General features: G+C 48.6%; 1 protein-coding gene across 3 annotated transcripts in view; it reads right to left on the bottom strand.

The window, feature by feature from the left end:
• The window catches only part of LOC140389696 (uncharacterized), a 101851-nt gene that overhangs the window by 26765 nt on the left and 55754 nt on the right, over positions 1–19332 (bottom strand). The window contains exon 1 of one of the 3 annotated variants that reach the window (XM_072474079.1): positions 450–679. The exons of the other annotated variants lie outside the window; for them this stretch is intronic. Within the exon in view, the coding sequence (XP_072330180.1) occupies positions 450–519 (70 nt within the window). The 5' untranslated portion in view covers positions 520–679. Of the gene's footprint in view, positions 1–449; positions 680–19332 lie in introns of those variants that run through there. 3 annotated transcript variants of the gene reach the window in all.

Genomic DNA, 19332 nt, shown 5'->3' with positions numbered 1-19332 from the left:
GGAGGAAACCCACGCAGACACGGGGAGAATGTGCAGACTGCACAGACGTGACCCAAGCCGGGAATCGAACCTGGGACACTGGAGCTGTGAAGCCACAGTGCTAACCACTGTGCAACCATGCCCCCCTGGTGTTTTAAGAAAATCTGTTTATCTTAGATGTATTAATGTTACGAAAATACTGAGGAAAGAAATGTCATAAAAATATATCATTTCTCCAATGGCAATTCTAACAGTAATTTCCAGACTATTGTGGAAATGAAATACAAATACAAAAGAGGTATCAGTAGTTGCTTGTACTATATCTTTAACCAGATTTCATTGTACTGAAAGTTTTAAATCAATTTAAGTTACTATAAATGTTCAACAAGTCTACTTCCTTTTAATTTAAACATTTCTTTCAACATCAACAAGACGAAAAGAACACAAAATTGAAAGAAGCTTGTACTTACCCAGAGCATTTTGCCACAAAGTCACAGAAAACACCAAGATGATTTGTTGAGCAAATAATATCATGGTCATCTCTTTTACAGCTCCTGGGAGAAAACTGCCATTAACGAGTCAAGGTGACTGAACAATACACATACTCTTAAGACTCAAGATATCTGCCAGCTAGTTTCCTCCACAAGTGAGTAACAATTACGTCTTGGTTCTGAGTGTGTACCACCACCCCCACACAAACCCAAGACAGCTCTTGCAGCGCTGAACGGGAGCTCCCCCTGCTCGGTTTGCAGATCTCACCTTTTCTTTTAATGTAGCCCAATTAACTGAGGGCGGCCTCTGAAATGACGTGGTCCTCCCATTAGGAGGGGTACCCATTATGATATTTGCTTACATCAAACCCCCTGCTAACAATTCCTGGTACAGATCATCGCACAATTACCGCACTCGCTACCCGCGCATTTTCCCCACACTTTCCTACATAATAAACAAGACAGCTCAAACAAAACGCATGATACTTGCTAATTGGGGTATCCCTTTTTAGTGTGTTTTCTTCATGACATATTGGTAAGCAACTTATTTATAAAAATCGTGATGCACTTAAGTGGTTTAACAACACCTAACAAAATATTGGTGGAAGCAGAGATGATAGGAGTAAGGGATGGGGTAAAAATTGAGGTCCAGGAGGTTCGAGAAAAGCTGTCTGTGCCGAGAGTTGATATAGTTGCCTGGTCTCGGTGAATTGCACCCCAGGTTAAAAACCGAAGTGGGGTTGGAGATAACAGAAAGGCTTGTGATAATCTTCCCTAGATTTGGGGGCAATGCGAAAGAACTGTAGACGGCTAAATGTGACACCCTGATGCAAGAAAGGGCTTACGGACAGTCCTAGAAACTGAATGTCAGTTAGTTGAACATTTAATGAGTAAGGTTTAGAACCAATAATGAGAGGAAAAAATCAACAGGTACTTGGAGAGGTTGGAGTTAATTAAGGGTAGCCAGTATGGATTTGTAAAATGCAGATTATGTTTGATGAATCCAATTGATCTTTTTGATGAAGTGACAAAGAAAGTTGATGAAGGGAATGCATTGGATGTTAGCTACATGGATTTTAAGAAAGTTTTTGACAAAGTACCTCATAAAAGATTGGTTAACAAAATTCGAGCTCATGGAACTGGAGGGTCAATGTCAAAATGGATTAAAAAAAAAATAGCTTAAGGACAGAAAACAGCATAACCTAGGACAGAATCTAATGGAGGTGACAGGAGTCTCAGCGACCAGCTCATACACGCCCGTGACCCCCCCCCCCCCCCCCCCCCCAACACGGAGGGTGTCCAAACCCCTCTGTCTAACACTGTGCATTTTCTATTTCCCCCCACCCAGGAGAAGGCCACTCATAACTGCAGGGAGCGGGAGAAGACTTGGAGGGGGACTACAAGACCTGCAGCCCCTCACCGTGGCAGAGAAGCGGGCCATGGATGTGGTTGGCGGGTCCGAGGAAAGGGCAGTCGCCGGGGTGGAAATCGGCCTCAGGCGAGGAAGTCAGAACCCCACTGAATTGCGGTTCCCTATGACACGTGGCGTCAAGCCCCCCCAACACCACCCCCCCCCACATCATCCTCACACCACTCCCCACAGCACCCTTACTCCCACACCCTCACCCTAACCCCCACACCACCCCCACCACTCCCATTACCTCCCAGTGTCTTGCATCTTGTCTTGTGTCTTTCAGGACCTGCTGGTGATGGGGTGGGCCCTTCAGGTGTCCCCTGACCCAGCCACAGCCACAGCCACTGCCACAGCCAGACCCCCAGGTGTCGAGCAGCGACAAGGATACCGACATGGAAAGGACCCATATGCCCGAAACCCAGGACATCCCGGAGCTCAAGTCCGATGATGATACTGATTTCCCTTCAGAGCTCTCTCCAACACCCTCCACCATCCGAGAGACACTCACCTCGGTTGGGCACTTTAGTGAAGAGGCTCCTGGGATATTATCTGGTGCTCACCACGCAAATGCTCCATTATAGCAGGTGGAGGTAAGAACTCCCGAGGGGACGGACGGTCAGAGAGTGGGCCGACCCCAGGGACTGGCTGCCGTTCAGATGGGTTTTGGGCTTCTGGAACGGACAGTCCCATCGATTGTGGAGATTTGGTCGCAGAGCCAGGGACTACATGAGGGGTTGCTGGTGAGCATCCAGCATGTTCAGGTGCAGTTGGAGGAGTCCAACCACGTACAGGAGCAGGACGTGGCAAGGGCCATGTGTGCCACCTAAGCCAAAACCACCCGGGTGGCATCCATGGTGGAGGCCTTGGGGGTGCGAGGGTTTTGGCCATGGATCAGCAGATCCAAAGCCTGGGATACTCTGTGCAGGCAGTGGACGAGGCCCAGGAAAGAGCTGCCCTCTCACAAACATCCATGTGCCATGTATCAGAGCCACCTGGACATAGCAATGGTGCTACTGAGTGTGGCCCAGTCACAGCGGGCCATAGCTGAGAGAGTCGGCAGCATTGCCCAGGTGCTGGTCGATGAGGCACAGACACAGAGGGAGGTGGCCCAGTCCTAGACCGAGATGACGCAGTCACTGGCTGATATGGCACAGACCCAGAAGGTGGTGGCACAGTCACAGCGTGATGTGGTGCAATCCCAGATGGAGGTGGTCCATTCCCTGTACTCCATGGCCGCGAGCATGCAGACCCTTTGCCCCACAGATCTTCCAATACCCCAAATAGTGCTAATTCTGGACTCGGAGTTACCCTACCTTCCAGGACTTCCGACATAACATCTGCAAATTGCTGCCAGAATTCCCTCAGTTTCGGACATGCCCAAAACATATGAACATGGTTGGCCGGGCTACCCCCACACCGCCCACACCTGTCCTACACCTCCTCATCTAAGCTACCATCATGTGGGCCCTGTGGACTACCTTGAACTGAATCAAGCTAAGTCTAGCACAGGACGAGGATGCATTTACCCTTTTCAGGGCTTTTTCCCATAGTTCAGTTTCCAGCTCGCCTCCTAGCTCCTCTTCCCACTTCCTCTTCATCTCTCTGATAGGGGCCCCTTCTCACTCTAACAATTCCCTGTATATGTCCAAAACCTTCCCACCGCCAACCCCTGTTTTTGACAGCACTTTATCCTGTAGTCCGCTCAGGGGAAGGCGAGGAAAGCTTGGGACCTGTCTCCGTACAAAGTCCCTCACTTGAAGGTACCGAAACCCGTTCCCACCCGGCAAATCAAACTCCTCCTCTAATGTCTCCAAGGTCGGGAGAGCTGGCCTTTTTCTGAGCATGCCCGACATAATGCATGCAAAACGTCTTCCCGACATTGTTTTTGGGAAGCTCGACCCAACTGTAACGTCCTGAGAACGGAGTTCATCCTGCTGTCGGAAAACTAATTTTTGGCCTCACACCAAATCAAGTTTAGAAGCCTGCCAAGCTTCAAGCTGCTGGCGGGACCGGGAGTTTCCGTCGACCGATCTGTATTGGCCTTAATGATATTTTATAATCGGATTATCAAATGGTTATCTAATTCAAATGCTAAATTAACCTGATTAATATAATGTTCTGGTAATATTTCTTGATCAAACCATTCCCCCCAGTCCGGTCAGAAAATTACTTTGATTTTGCGGCCTTGTCATTTTGTGTCTCTTCCAAATCACGGGCCTGAATTTTTCACCTGTTAGGCATGCACATCCGGCGGGCCTGGAGGTGGGCCTGAAACACGTTCCCAGCCACATTCGGCCCCTGAGTGCAATTTCACGCTGACTAATTATTGGCTATCCAGCATGAAAGGTGCTCTGTGAAAGGCTGAGTGCTGTCTGGGAGGGCTGGAGGAGGGCAGGCACCAAGAACAGGGAGAGTGCGGGCTGTCGCCCTGAATCGAGGTTGAAGCTAAAATACCGATTGGCCCACCCGCGAACCTTAAAACCAGACAGGCCGCATAACATTGCGTTATTGGCCGCTTAATGGACAAAATTATCGGCGGGCACGCGCTTCCAACACTGGCACACACCCGCCCACCGAAATATCGCTCAATTGTGCAACATTGGGATGCACGCCCAACGCCTTATTGCACAATTTTGCATGCTTCTGGGTAAGGCCATGATCGATTTCAATAAAGCCAGCTTGGCAAAACTCAACTTACAATCAACCCAAAGCTATCTGACCTCGGAAGAAAAACAGGCTCTGTGATTGTGGCTCACACTCAGTGGAACATTTCCTCGGGTCAGACAACTCCAGGCTATTCTCATTAAAATGACTAAGCTATTCACTGGGTGAATTCCATTGAGTAGTGATCATGCTATAAAGTTAACAGCTGCAGAGATACAGACGAGATTATGTTTGATCAAAAGAGTCCCTTTATAATAGTATTTCAATGGATTTTTGTAGCAATGGTTGGTAAAATAAGGTACAGTGTAATTAAACACAAAATGGCTGCACCTTGCGAAATCCAGTCAAATCACGATTCACTGTCTATACTTATTTACAGGTATTTAACTGGAGGCTACTACAACCTAATTTACACCACAAACTTGATTAGATAGTAATTACTTTCCGCCTATTTCTGGATCTCAAATAGACATTACACTCTAGTGTAGTATGAGGGTCTGGCACATATAAGAGTAGTGTTAGACGCAGTAGAATAATAAGAGTAATACTGCCCACTTAGTGATGTTGGAGAGCATATGGCCCACACCTCAGGACAGGGAAGTGTTGGACAAATCCGTGTGTACCAGCAAGCATGGTGACAGCTCCTATCATGTATCCTTTAGTGTACATTTATAAATAATTCTGAAGGTCAATAAGGACTTCCCATTAACAGACGCATGACCAGAAAGACTCCTTCAGACCTACCCAACTGTAATCGACACTCTACAACATGGTGGCAGTTTAAAGAAATCCAAGAGGTCACAGAAAATGCAGGGAAAAACTAAAATGCTGGAAGATGGAGAAAAAAATCAGCACAACAGGCTAATCTGCCAGCTGGCTTGGAAGCTGAAGACAAAAATTTAAAATTCCTTACTGCAAGAATATTTCATTGAATATCTTTGGAAGTCTAGCTTCAGGTCCCAGAGTGCAGAGTCAGCAGTTCAAGCAGGGGTGGACTAAATCTTTTAAAACTCCAGGCTACAGCAAGTCCAGAGAAATCTTAAATAATTCTGAGTCAGAAGTGCAGTTTGAAACAAAACTGTCGCTAAAACCCAATCCCTAGGTAGGCATCCAAACTTGCACAAGAGCAAAAAAATAATTAATTAAAACATCCAGGAGAATCATGATTTATAAACTCAGCTGAGGGCAAGCAATAACCAAGATTCAACAAATTTGTGAATTTAAAGTAAAACGCTGAGCAAGAGAACTCTGCAGCAGCTAATCCAGGCAGGCATTGTTGAAAGTTTTTTTTCCAAGCTGAGTATGATCATCATTGTAGCAGAGCCCACCAAAACTGGCAGCTGCGGGAAATCCCTTTATCTCCAAGTGGACGGCGACGCCATCTTGAAATTCAGAAAGTTCTTAAAGCTCTTAAAGCAGAACCTACACTTTTAAAAGGTAACCATGGATCAGCATTTCACTCTATCAAACAAATGCGAACTACTCAAAGGCCCAAATTGATCACATAATTGGGGACTTTGGAGGAAAATATTCCTATTGCTTCAAGTTTAGAGAAATGGCCAGAAGCAGAGGGCAGTAGAGCGGAGCTGCTGATTGGTGTTGCAAGGGAAATTTGCATACCTCCGTCGTGGTCACCCTAACTTGAAGGTGTACCTGAGCTAAAGACCCTAGCTGTTCGAGTGAAGACAAGCATCCAGCAGAGGGCAGTAAAGTGGAGCTGCTGATTGGTGTTGCAAGGGAAATTTGCATACCTCTGTCGTGGTCACCCTAACTTGAAGGTGTACCTGAGCTAAAGACCTTGGTTGTTCGAGTGAAGACAAGCCTTCAGCAAAGGGCAGTAGAGCGGAGCTGCTGATTGGTGTTGCAAGGGAAATTTGCATACCTCCGTCATGGTCACCCTAACTTTAAGGTGTACCTGAGCTAAAGACCCTAGCTGTTCGAGTGAAGACAAGCATCCAGCAGAGGGCAGTAGAGCAGAGCTGCTGATTGGTGTTGCAAGGGAAATTTGCATACCTCTGTTGTGGTCACCCTAATTTGAAGGTAGTTTGTGGAGGAGCTGTTGGCAAGTGACACTTAAGTTAATTTGAGGTGAGGGATGCCGACAGTGTCCCTGCTGATTTCATCTGTGGGAAGTGCACCCACCTCCAGCGCCTCAGAAACCACGTTAAGGAGCTGGAGCTGGATGAACTTCGGATCATTCGGGAGGCAGAGGTGGTCATAGATAGAAGCTACAGGGATGTAGTTACTCCGAAGAATAAAGATAGATGGGTGATGGTGCGAGGGGCTGGGAGGATGCAGTCAGTACAGGGATTCCCTGTGGTCGTTCCCCTTAGTAACAAGTATACCACTTTGGATACTGTTGGGGGGATGACTTACCAGGGGTAAGCCATGAGGTGCAGGTCTCTGGCACAGAGTCTGTCCCTGTTGCTCAGAAGGGAAGGGGGGAGAGGAGTAGAGCATTAGTCATTGGAGACTCCATAGTTAGGGGGATAGATAGGAGATTCTGTGGGAACGAGAGAGACTCGCGGTTGGTGTGTTGCCTCCCAGGTGCCAGGGTGCGTGATGTCTCGGATCGTGTTTTCGGGATCCTTAAGGGGAGGGGGAGCAGCCCCAAGTTGTGGTCCACATAGGTACTAACGATATAGGTAGGAAAAGGGATAGGGATGTAAGGCAGGAATTCAGGGAGCTAGGGTGGAAACTTAGATCTAGGACAAACAGAGTTATTATCTCTGGGTTGTTACCCGTGCCACGTGATAGCGAGATGAGGAATAGGGAAAGAGAGGAGTTGAACGCGTGGCTACAGGGATGGTGCAGGAGGGAGGGTTTCAGATTTCTGGATAACTGGGGCTCATTCTGGGGTCGGTGGGACCTCTACAAACGGAATGGTCTACACCTGGACCAGAGGGGTACCAATATCCTGGGGGGGAAATTTGCTAATGCTCTTCGGGAGGGTTTAAACTAGTTCAGCAGGGGCTTGTGAACCTGAATTGTAGCTCCAGTATACAGGAGGTTGAGAGTAGTGAGGTCATGAGTAAGGTTTTAAAGTTGCAGGAATGTACCGGCAGGCAGGAAGGTGGTTTAAAGTGTGTCTTCTTCAATGCCAGGAGCATCCGGATTAAGGTGGGTGAACTTGCAGCATGGGTTGGTACCTGGGACTTCGATGTTGTGGCCATTTCGGAGACATGGATAGAGCAGGGACAGGAATGGTTGTTGCAGGTGCCGGGGTTTAGATATTTCAGTAAGCTCAGGGAAGGTGGTAAAAGAGGGGGAGGCGTGGCATTGTTAGGCAAGGACAGTATTACGGTGGCAGAAAGGACGTTTGATGAGGACTCGTCAATTGAGGTAGTATGGGTTGAGGTTAGAAACAGGAAAGGAGAGGTCACCATGTTAGGGGTTTTCTATAGGCCTCCGAAAAGTTCCAGAGATGTAGAGGAAAGGATTGCAAAGATGATTCTGGATAGGAGCGAAAGCAACAGGGTAGTTGTTATGGGGGACTTTAACTTTCCAAATATTGACTGGAAACGCTATAGTTCGAGTACTTTAGATGGGTCCGTTTTTGTCCAATGTGTGCAGGAGGGTTTCCTGACACAGTATGTAGATAGGCCAACGAGAGGCGAGGCTGTATTGGATTTGGTACTGGGTAATGAACCAGGACAGGTGTTAGATTTGGAGGTAGGTGAGCACTTTGGTGATAGTGACCACAATTCGATTACGTTTACTTTAGTGATGGAAATGGATAGGTATATACCGCAGGGCAAGAGTTATATCTGGGGGAAAGGCAATTATGATGCGCTAAGGCAAGACGTAGGATGCATCGGATGGAGAGGAAAACTGCAGGGGATGGGCACAATGGAAATGTGGAGCTTGTTCAAGGAACAGCTACTGCGTGTCCTTGATAAGTATGTGCCTGTCAGGCAGGGAGGAAGTGGTCGAGCAAGGGAACTGTGGTTTACTAAGGCAGTCAAAACACTTGTCAAGAGGAAGAAGGAGGCTTATGTCAAGATGGGACATGAAGGTTCAGTAAGGGTGCTCGAGAGTTACAAGTTAGCTAGGAAGGACCTAAAGAGAGAGCTAAGAAGAGCCAGGAGGGGACATGAGACGTCTTTGGCAGGTAGGATCAAGGATAACCCTAAAGCTTTCTACAGATATGTCAGGAATAAAAGAATGACTAGGGTAAGAGTAGGGCCAGTCAAGGACAGTAGTGGGAAGTTGTGCTTGGAGTCCGAGGAGATATGAGAGGTGCTAAATGAATATTTTCCGTCAGTATTCACACAGGAAAAAGACAATGTTGTCGAGGAGAATACTGAGATTCAGGCTACTAGACTAGAAGGGCTTGAGGTTCATAAGGAGGAGGTGTTAACAATTCTGGAAAGGGTGAAAATAGATAAGTCCCCTGGGCCGGATGGGATTTATCCTAGAATTCTCTGGGAAGCTAGGGAGGAGGTTGCTGAGACTTTGGCTTTGATCTTTAAGTCATCTTTGTCAACAGGAATAGTGCCAGAAGACTGGAGGATAGCAAATGTTGTCCCCTTGTTCAAGAAGGGGAGTAGAGACAACCCCGGTAACTATAGACCAGTGAGCCTTACTTCTGTTGTGGGGAAAATCTTGGAAAGGTTTATAAGAGATAGGGTGTATAATCATCTGGAAAGGAATAATTTGATTAGACATAGTCAACACGGTTTTGTGAAGGGTAGGTCGTGCCTCACAAACCTTATTGAGTTATTTGAGAAGGTGACCAAACAGGTGGATGAGGGTAAAGCAGTTGATGTGGTGTACATGGATTTCAGTAAAGCATTTGATAAGGTTCCCCACGGTAGTCTACTGCAGAAAATACGGAAGCATGGGATTCAGGGAGATTTAGCAGTTTGGATCAGAAATTGGCTAGCTGGAAGAAGACAAAGGGTGGTGGTTGATGGGAAGTGTTCAGACTGGAGTCCAGTTACTAGTGGTGTACCACAAGGATCTGTTTTGGGGCCACTGCTGTTTGTCATTTTTATAAATGACCTGGAGGAGGGCGTAAAAGGATGGGTGAGTAAATTTGCAGATGACACTAAAGTCGGTGAAGTTGTGGACAGTGCGGAAGGATGTTACAAGTTACAGAGGGACATAGATAAGCTGCAGCGCTGGGCTGAGAGGTGGCAAATGGAGTTTAATGCAGAAAAGAGTGAGGTGATTCATTTTGGAAGGAATAACAGGAAGACAGAGTACTGGGCTAATGGTAAGATTCTTGGCAGTGTGGATGAGCAGAGAGATCTCGGTGTCCATGTACATAGATCCCTGAAAGTTGCCACTCAGGTTGAGAGGGTTGTTAAGAAGGCGTACGGTGTGTTAGCTTTTATTGGTAGAAGGATTGAGTTTCGAAGCCATGAGGTCATGTTGCAGCTGTTCAAAACTCTGGTGCGGTCGCATTTAGAGTATTGCGTGCAATTCTGGTCATCGCATTATAGGAAGGATGTGGAAGCATTGGAAAGGGTGCAGAGGAGATATACCAGAATGTTGCCTGGTATGGAGGGAAGATCTTATGAGGAAACGCTGAGGGACTTGAGGCTGTTTTCGTTAGAGAGAAGAAGGTTAAGAGGTGACTTAATTGAGGCATACAAGATGATCAGAGAATTGGATAGGGTGGACAGTGAGAGCCTTTTGCCTTGGATGGTGATGTCTAGCATGAGGGGACATAGCTTTAAATTGAGGGGAGATAGTTATAAGACAGACGTCAGAGGTAGGTTCTTTACTCAGAGAGTAGTAAGGGTGTGGAATGCCGTGCCTGCAATAGTAGTGGACTCGTCAACACTAAGGGTATTCAAATGGTCATTGGATAGACATATGGACGCTAAGGGAATAGTGTGAATGGGCTTTAGAGTGGTTTATGATGCGATAAGGCAACATTCTCCCAACAGGTCGGCGCAACATCGAGGGCTGAAGGGCCTGTACTGCGCTGTAATGTTCCATGTTCTATAGATCATAGAATTTACAGTGCAGAAGGAGGCCATTCGGCCCATCGAGTCTGCACCGGCTCTTGGAAAGAGCACCCGACCCAAGGTCCACACCTCCACCCTTTTCCCATAACCCAGCAACCCCACCCAACACTAAGGGCAATTTTGGACGTTAAGGGCAATGTATCATGGCCAATCCACCTAACCTGCACATCTTTGGACTGTGGGAGGAAACCCGAGCACCCGGAGAAAACCCACGCACACACGGGGAGGATGTGCAGACTCCGCACAGACAGTGACCCAAACCGAAATCGAACCTGGGACCCTGGAGCTGTGAAGCAATTGTGCTATCCACAATGCTACCGTGCTGCCCCTATGTTCTAGGTTAACACAATGCTTCACTTGGTAGGTCCGATTACATTATTGCACAACTGAAAATCAATGAATTATTTGCTAAATTTGACAAAGTACTAAAATCATTAATTTTGATCTAAGTGTTATGACACTCTGGGCTAAGATGTGGTCAATTCTAGTCCCCCATGACCTGGAGTCACAATACAAATGAATTAACAAATAATTCTTAGAAAAATACCTGGAGTCTCTGGTTCCTGGCTGCCCAATAATTACAGTCACCAGGTTTGTAAATTTAAACACAATGGGCACGATTCGCCGCTCCCGCGACTAAGTGCCCACGCCGTCGTGAACACCATCGAGTTTCACGACGGTGCGAAACGGCCCCGATCGCGATTGATTCAAGGCCCGAAAATGGGCTATGAGTGGGGCCGCGAGGAACTCGGGGGGCGTGTCGTGAAAGCAGCATCATCAGCGCGCGCCGGGCATTGGCGCCGCGTTGTACGCGGCGCCGCGTAAATGACGCGGCCAGCGCCGCGTAACTGGCGTCACCCGCGCATGCGTGGTTGCCGTTCTCCCCAAGGCCGCCCTGCAAGAAAATGTCGGATGGATCTTGCGGGGCGCGGAGGAAAGGAGGTCCTCCTTCAGAGAGGCTGGCCCGCCGATCGGTGGGCACCTATTGCGGGCCAGACCCCATTTGAGGCCCCCCCCCGGTGCAGAAACCCCCCTCCCTCCCCCATAGGCCGGCCCCCTACCGTTCCCGCACTGTTCCCACCGGCAGCGACCAGGTGTGGACGGCGGTGGGAACCCGTCGTATTGGGCAGGATGCTCGGCCCATCCGGGCCGGAGAGTAGCGGGGATAGCGGAGAATTGTCATTTTGGGAGTCTCGGGCGATTCTCCGGCCTGCGCCGCGCAGAACACGACGGGGCCGTTCTCGCCACTTGGGTGAATCACGGGAGGGCGTCGGATCGGCGTCGTGTGGAAAAATGGCGCGTCAGGCGATTCTCCCAACCGGCGCGGGAGCGGAGGATCGCACCCCTTGACTTTTTAATTAATAACAAGAACTACAATGAAATAAGCAGCAAATTGGTCAGCTATCATCTAATTCCTAATCCTCCATTTTAAGTTGCCCCCACTTTCTACACACATGACAAATAAACAGAGGGGAAGAGAGGGGTGGAAATAATTCTAAAAATAAAAGATGAGTCCATTAAGCATCCGTGGATCAAACAGATAACAGCAAAAAATAAAGGGTAAAAATGGGAATCAACTAGAAGGAGCCTCACATAAGATACAATATAATACTCGAAAGAGCTAAATTTAACAGTGAGTCCAGCACCCTGGAGAACCCATTGAATTATTCACCAGTAATCTGTTCAGGATGGCACAAGGTCGTGAATACAGAAACTTAAAATCTGAACATATAAGAGACAGAATAGTGGGTAGGAGTAGTGATTGACCCGCTCTCTGACCTCTTGCAAGCTAAGGAAGATCTAACCCTGGAAAAGGCAATCCAGATAGTTAGACAGCCAGAATTCTGTGAGCCGCACAGAACTATTTTCAGGGAAATACATTAACTGTTCAGAGGCCAAACCACAGTTCAACTAATTAAGAAAGAAAGACATAGAGACACTCCAAGCCAGAGAAAACAATTCTCACCTGTCTAGCAGAGTGGCCATGTCAACGGTGTGGAGCAAAGCTGCCCACAGGCGAGATAATTGTCCTGCAATTCCAGCCCAAGGCTTTCAGTGTAACAGGAATGGACCCTGTAGAAAACCATGTAGGGCAAAATCTCTGAAACGTAAAGAAGGTCCAAAGATTGTCCACAAGGTTGAGACTGTAATCTCACAAGAGGCTTAGCTATGCTTCTTGGCTGAGGTCAAAGATCTAGGGTTCTCATTTGGAATGCAGAAATTTCAGTTAATGGCCATTTATCAAATGTTAAATTAGACACAGGAGCCAGCGTAACAGTGCTGTCAGCCAAAGAACATGGCTGGTGACACAATAGCTGCACCACCCACAACACACCTATATGAGGCAAGAGGCTGAAAGATCCCAGTATAAGGCACCTTTCAGGCAACACTGAGGTACAAGAATGAAACAATCCATTTTGATCAACACCAGCTCTTTTATTATTAAGCCACAAAGTCTGTGTTGAACATAAACTGTTATGGACGATTGACGAGGTCAGCCAGCGAGGACCTGGCTCTGAGTACAAATGTGAGTTCTCAAAGCTTTCCACAGGAGTGGGATGATGGAAAAGCATGTACAGGGTCACGCTGAGGGAGGATGCCGAATCTGTGCGCCTATTCATGTCACAAAAGATTCCCCATCCCCTCATCAAACATGCAGCAGCAGCTGGACAAGATGACAAACATGGGAACCATCTCCCCAGTCACACAACCAACTGCGTGCTGTACTGGGATGGCTCCAGTCCCAAAACTGCATGGGTCCGTCCCTATTTGCGTTGATATGATTGAGCTCAATAAAATCATAGCCAGAGAAATACGTCCCATGTCCTCAGTGGACAAAAGCCTGACAAAACTCTCGAAGAGCACAATATTCTCAAAGCTGGATGACAACAGTGGCTTTTGGCAACTTTCACTTGATGAAGAGCCCAGGTTGCTGACAAAGTTTATTACCAGCTTTGGCAGATTCAGCTTTAACTGCCTGCCATTAGGAATCACGTTGGCATCAGACATATTCCAACATACAATGTCAGCCATTTTGTAGGGCCTACAGGGGTTCATTTTCTACATGAGCAATATATTAGTTCACGGTGCAAAAATGCATGAACATGACAAGAATCTTAGAGCTCTGACATGAAGCAAGTTTTCCAAAACATCAATTCGATTCCTGGGCCACATGGTCAGCAATAAAGGTATCATGACAAAAAAACAAGATTCTCAGTGAGTTCCCATCCCATACCATTAGGGCAGCACGGTAGCATTGTGGATAGCACAATTGCTTCACAGCTCCAGGGTCCCAGGTTCGATTCCGGCTTGGGTCACTGTCTGTGCGGAGTCTGCACATCCTCCCCGTGTGTGCGTGGGTTTCCTCCGGGTGCTCTGGTTTCCTCCCACAGTCCAAAGATGTGCAGGTTAGGTGGATTGGCCATGATAAATTGCCCTTAGTGTCCAAAATTGTCCTTAGTGTTGGGTGGGGTTACTGGGTTATGGGGATAGGGTGGAGGTGTTGACCTTGGGTAGGGTGCTCTTTCCAAGAGCCGGTGCAGACTCGATGGGCTGAATGGCCTCCATCTGAACTGTAAATTCTATGATTCATTCTCAATTTCAGATCTCCAGTGATTCTTGGGGGTGGTGAACCAGCCGGAAAATGTGGCACCGGTCACAGAATCCTTGAGGCACCTAATTCAGATGATCAGGCATGGTACTGGGACTCACAACAAGAGCAAGTATTCACTTACATCAAGATTATGCTGCTCTTCATGGACATCCTGACCCCCTTTGACCCAGACCTGCCCACATCATAGCAGTGCTTCATCGACAGGCCTTGGAACAGTCCTATTCCAGGAACAATTGAATGGAAGTTGCTGACCTGTACATTATGCATCCAGGGGGCTGTCCGACATTGCGATGAGGTACATCATCAGGATGCCCTCGCAGTCATGTAGGCATGCAAGAGGTTTTCAGGCTACACTATTGGTCTCAAGGTTACGATTGAAATGGACCACAAGCCATTAGTCTTCTTGTTAGATGAGAAGAAGCTAGCAAAGTTGCCCCCAGAATCCAGAGGTTTTGCCTCATGAGGTTTGCCTACAAGGCAGTATACATCTAAGGTAATAAACAGACAACAGCAGACCCACTTTCAAGGACCACAGTGGGCCTCCCGACAAAACAGGATGTCAATCTCATCAAACAAATTTACACCTTCCCCCAATTGACAAGGAGACACCTGCCAGCAAGCACAAATAAACTCCAACAGTTCTGCCAGGAACAAATGAGGAATGTGCCCATCCTGCAGATGCTGCCAACAAGCATGGCCTCAGCAAAGACCAAATGGAGAGACCAAGAAAACCTGGTCTATGATAAGCTCAGTTTCCCAGCGACTAGATTTTCTTCAAAAAATACACCAGGGCTACCTGGGAATCAACAATGCAGAGTATCGATCCAATGCACTTATTGGTGGCCAGGTACTTCACAGGTGATTCAAATTACCATAGCAAACTATCAGGTGCGTGCATTGCACAGGCAGGACCAAAGAGAGATCCACATCCCCACACAATTCTCAACCAGGCCATAGGGGAGGCTGGGCATATTCTATGGAAAATTGTTCTTTATAGAGTTATCGAATCCCTATAGTGCAATTCGGCTCATAAAGTCTACATCGACCATTTGACAGAGCACCCTACCTGGGCCCACTGTTCCGTTCTATCCCTCATAACACCAACTAACCTTTTGGACATTAAGAGGAATGGCCACATTACCTAACTTGCACATTTGGGCTGTGGGAGGAAACAGGAGCACCTGGAGGAAACCCATGCAGACAGGGGAGAAACTCCACACAGCCAACCAAGGCTGGAATCGTACCCGGGTCCCCGGGTCCCCGGCTCTGTGAGGCAGCAATGCTAACTGTCGTGTTGGGTACACTGGTCAAACACTGGCTGCAACTGGTTGCAGTTTAGATCAGAAAGATACTCCAGACCTTGAAGTTAGTTCAATCAGGTTTATTGAACTAATAGCACAGTTAGCACAGTTCTCTGTGAGTTCGACACTCTGCTAGGTTAAGTGCGGTTACTCTGGCTGACTGAACCAGACTAGCTCTTAGCCACATGGTGGAGGTGTGAGATTGCAACAACACCCTTGACTGACTCTCTAGATGCTCATCAGGGGAAAGAGGCAGAGTGTGAGTACCTCGAGTCTTTTATTATCAGATCCCACCCCTGAGTGTCCTGCCTGCTTATTGGTCATGTCCTGTTCTCAGTGTCCATTAGCTGCTTGTCTGTATAGCATTATGTGTGTGTCTGCATATCATGACATCTCCCCTTTTTTTTATGTTTGGGTGACATATGTGAACATATTTACAAGAATAGGCCAATATTAACATATATACATGCAGTGGATGTGAACATATGTACATGTGAAAACAGCTGTCTAATGCGAGAACACAGAACATAGCAAACAGAACAAATGTTCATAAGTCCAGTCTCTGTGGCTTGCGTCTGATCCTGGTCGACCACCGGAGAGGTGGTGGTGGGGGTGACAGCGCCTTGATGGGCGGGATTGAAGCCTGACTGGTGGCCTCGTGAGTCGAGATATCAGGAGGTGGCAAAACAACAGAAGGAAACGGAGAAGAATGTGGTTGCGGTCAGGCAACTTTGCGCAGTGCCCGTCTGTTTCGTCGCACAACAGAACCATCAGCCAGGCGCACAACATACGAGTGCGGGGCAGCCTGTCGAACAACGACAGCTGGAGCTGACCAGCCTCCATCAGGGATCTTGACCCGAACAGTGTCTGACGGGGATAACACAGGCAAATCGGTGGCATGAGCATCATAGTCCTGTTTTTGCCGGTCTCGGAGTTGCTGCACCTTCTGCAGCACCGGGAGGTGATCCAGGTTGGGCAAGTGTATGGCTGGAAGTGTCATCCGCAGGTCCCTGTTTATCAGGAGTTGAGCCGGCGACATGCCAGTGGACAGTGGGGTCGTCCTGTTCGCAAGCAGCGCAAGGTGAATGTCAGACGCAGAATCCGCGGCCTTGCAGATGAGCTGCTTCACTATGTGCACCCCTTTCTCAACTTTTCCGTTTGACTGCGGATAGTGTGGGCTGGAAGTGACGTGTTTGTACTGATACGACTGGGCAAACAGAGACCATTCATGGCTGCTGAAGCATGGGCCATTGCCACTCATGACAGTGAGTGGGATACCATGCCTGGAGAACGTCTCCTTACAGGCCTTGATGACGGTCCGAGATGTGAGGTCTGAGAGCTTCACGACTTCAGGGTAATTGGAAAAGTAATCAATGATTAACACGTAATCACATCCATTTGCATGAAAGAGGTCGATGCCAACCTTGGACCACGGAGAGGTTTTGATTTCATGCTGCTGAAGTGTCTCGTTACTCTGCGCTGGCTGGAAGCGTTGACAGGTCGCACAGTTAAGGACAATGTTCGCGATGTCCTGGCTGATTCCGGACCAGTAGACAGCCTGCCTGGCTCTGCGTCTGCACTTTTCCACACCCAGGTGGCCCTCATGGATTTGACAGAGCATCAAGCTCTGGAGACTGTGTGGAATTACAATCCGGTCCAGATTGAGGAGGATACCTTCAACCACTGTCAGGTTGTCCTTTACATTGAAAAATTGAGGGCACTGCCCTTTTGGCCAGCCATTGGCTTGGTGTTGCACAGCGCGCTGCAAGAGGGGGTCTTTGGCTGTCTCCTCACGGATATGAATCACCTTCTGATCAGATGCCGGGAGGGTGCTAGCACACAGCTGCACCTGTGACGCAACATGTGACTCAATTTGCCGGATGACGTTCAGTGATTCACTAGGCACGGTGATGGAGCGGGACAGTGTATCGGCAATGATGAGCTTCTTGCCAGGCATGTAGACCAGGTCAAAGTCATACCTTCTGAGTTTGAGGAGGATGCGCTGCAACCGAGGCGTCATGTCATTAAGGTCCTTGTGGATAATGTGGACCAGGGGCCTGTGTTCCGTCTCGACTGTGAATGTCGGCAGGCCGTAGACATAGTCGTGAAACTGGAGAATGCCAGTGAGAAGGCCTAGGCATTCCTTCTCGATTTGTGCATACCTTTGTTCGGTGGCCATCATTGCCCTTGATGCGTAGGCAACCGGTGCCCAGGATGAAGTGCCATCGCGTTGCAGCAGGACCGCACCGATGCCATCCTGGCTCGCATCTGTTGAGATTTTTGTTTCCCTGTCTCGGTCGAAAAATGCCAATACAGGTGCAGTGGTGAGCTTGGCTTTCAGCTCCAACCACTCTTCCTGATGGGCCGCCTTCCACTCGAAGGCAGTGGACTTCTTTACTAGGTTTCGTAGGGCCGTGGTGTGTGAGGCCATGTTTGGGATGAATGTGCCCAGAAAATTGACCATGCCCAGGAAGCGCAATACCGCCTTTTTGTCTATGGGACCTTCATGGCTGCGATGGCCTTGACCTTGTCTGTGTCCGGGCGCACGCCCTGCTGAGAGATCTGGTCTCCTAGGAACTTGAGTGTCGACATGCCAAAGCAACATTTGGCCCTGTTCAGCTTCAGGCCATTGGCATGGACACGGCGGAATACCTGCTGGAGACGGGAAACATGCTCCTCGGGGGTCGTGGACCATATGATGATGTCGTCCACGTACACACGAACCCCTTTGATGCCCTCCATCATCTGCTCCATGATGTGATGAAATATCTCCGATGCCGAGACGATGCCGAACGGCATACGGTTATAGCAATACCTGCCAAACGGTGTGGTGAAGGTGCAGAGCCTTTCGCTGGACTCATCCAGCTGGATTTGCCAGAATCCATGTGATGCATCTAACTTCGTGAAAAAATGTGCATGTGCCATCTCACTGGTGAGTTCCTCCCGCTTCGGGATGGGGTAGTGTTCACGCATTATATTCTGTTTGAGATCCTTGGGATCAATGCAGATGCATACGTCTCCAGAGGGTTTTTTAACCACCACCATCGAGCTGACCCAGTCAGTCGGTTCGGTTACCCTGGAAATGATCCCCGGCTGCTGCAGCTCCTTGAGCTGTTCCTTCAGGCGCTCTTTCAGCGGAGCCGGGACCCGGCGTCAGGTCGCAGTAGATCTTGTACTGAGATGGCAAAGTGCCCATCCCATCAAACACATCTGGATACTGAGCGAGGATGTCGTCAATGCCAACTTGAAGATCCACGTTGGAGGATGTCGTTGAATAAACCCGCTACACCAGGTTTAGCTTTTTGCAGGCATGCGTGCCCAGTAGGGATGCCCTGTCCGGCTTGCCAATTTCAAGCCTTAGGCGTGCATGAGTACTCCGGTTGGAGACGAGTAGATGGCAGGGCCCCAGTGCCGTGATGGCATTACCGTTATAGTCCAGGAGCTGGCAGGCTGCTGGAAGGACCTTGGAGGGCTTCTTGATGCGTTTGAAGTCTGCCTGTGAGAGGAGGCTGGCAGAAGCACCTGTGTCCAGCTTGAACTGGATGGAGCAGCGGTTGACCTGCATCACCGCACGCCATTCGTCCTCCGAATCCACAGGGAGGATGGACTGAAGGCGAGATGAGTTAGGTGTGGCATGTTCACGTGTGGTAATGATGCTCACTCGGTAGGCGGACTCCAGGCACTCGTCCTCTGGATCCGTTGTACTGCCAGGATCAGAATCCTGTAATCGTCGTTGCACATTCTGGACGCGCCGTTGTCGGAATTGGGAGCGCTGGCCTGTGACTGGTGGTGCAGACCTGCACAAGGCTGCATAGTGTCCAGGCTTCCCGCAGTTTAAACATCGCCTGCCTCTTGCAGGCAGTGTGCCTTTAAGTGGGCGTTGCCACAGTTC

The sequence above is a fragment of the Scyliorhinus torazame genome, chromosome 14, assembly GCF_047496885.1.
Source record: "Scyliorhinus torazame isolate Kashiwa2021f chromosome 14, sScyTor2.1, whole genome shotgun sequence".
In the NCBI taxonomy this organism is placed as follows: Eukaryota; Metazoa; Chordata; class Chondrichthyes; order Carcharhiniformes; family Scyliorhinidae; genus Scyliorhinus; species Scyliorhinus torazame.
Note: the sequence above shows the minus strand (reverse complement) of the source record. Positions and strands in the feature narration are given on the sequence as shown.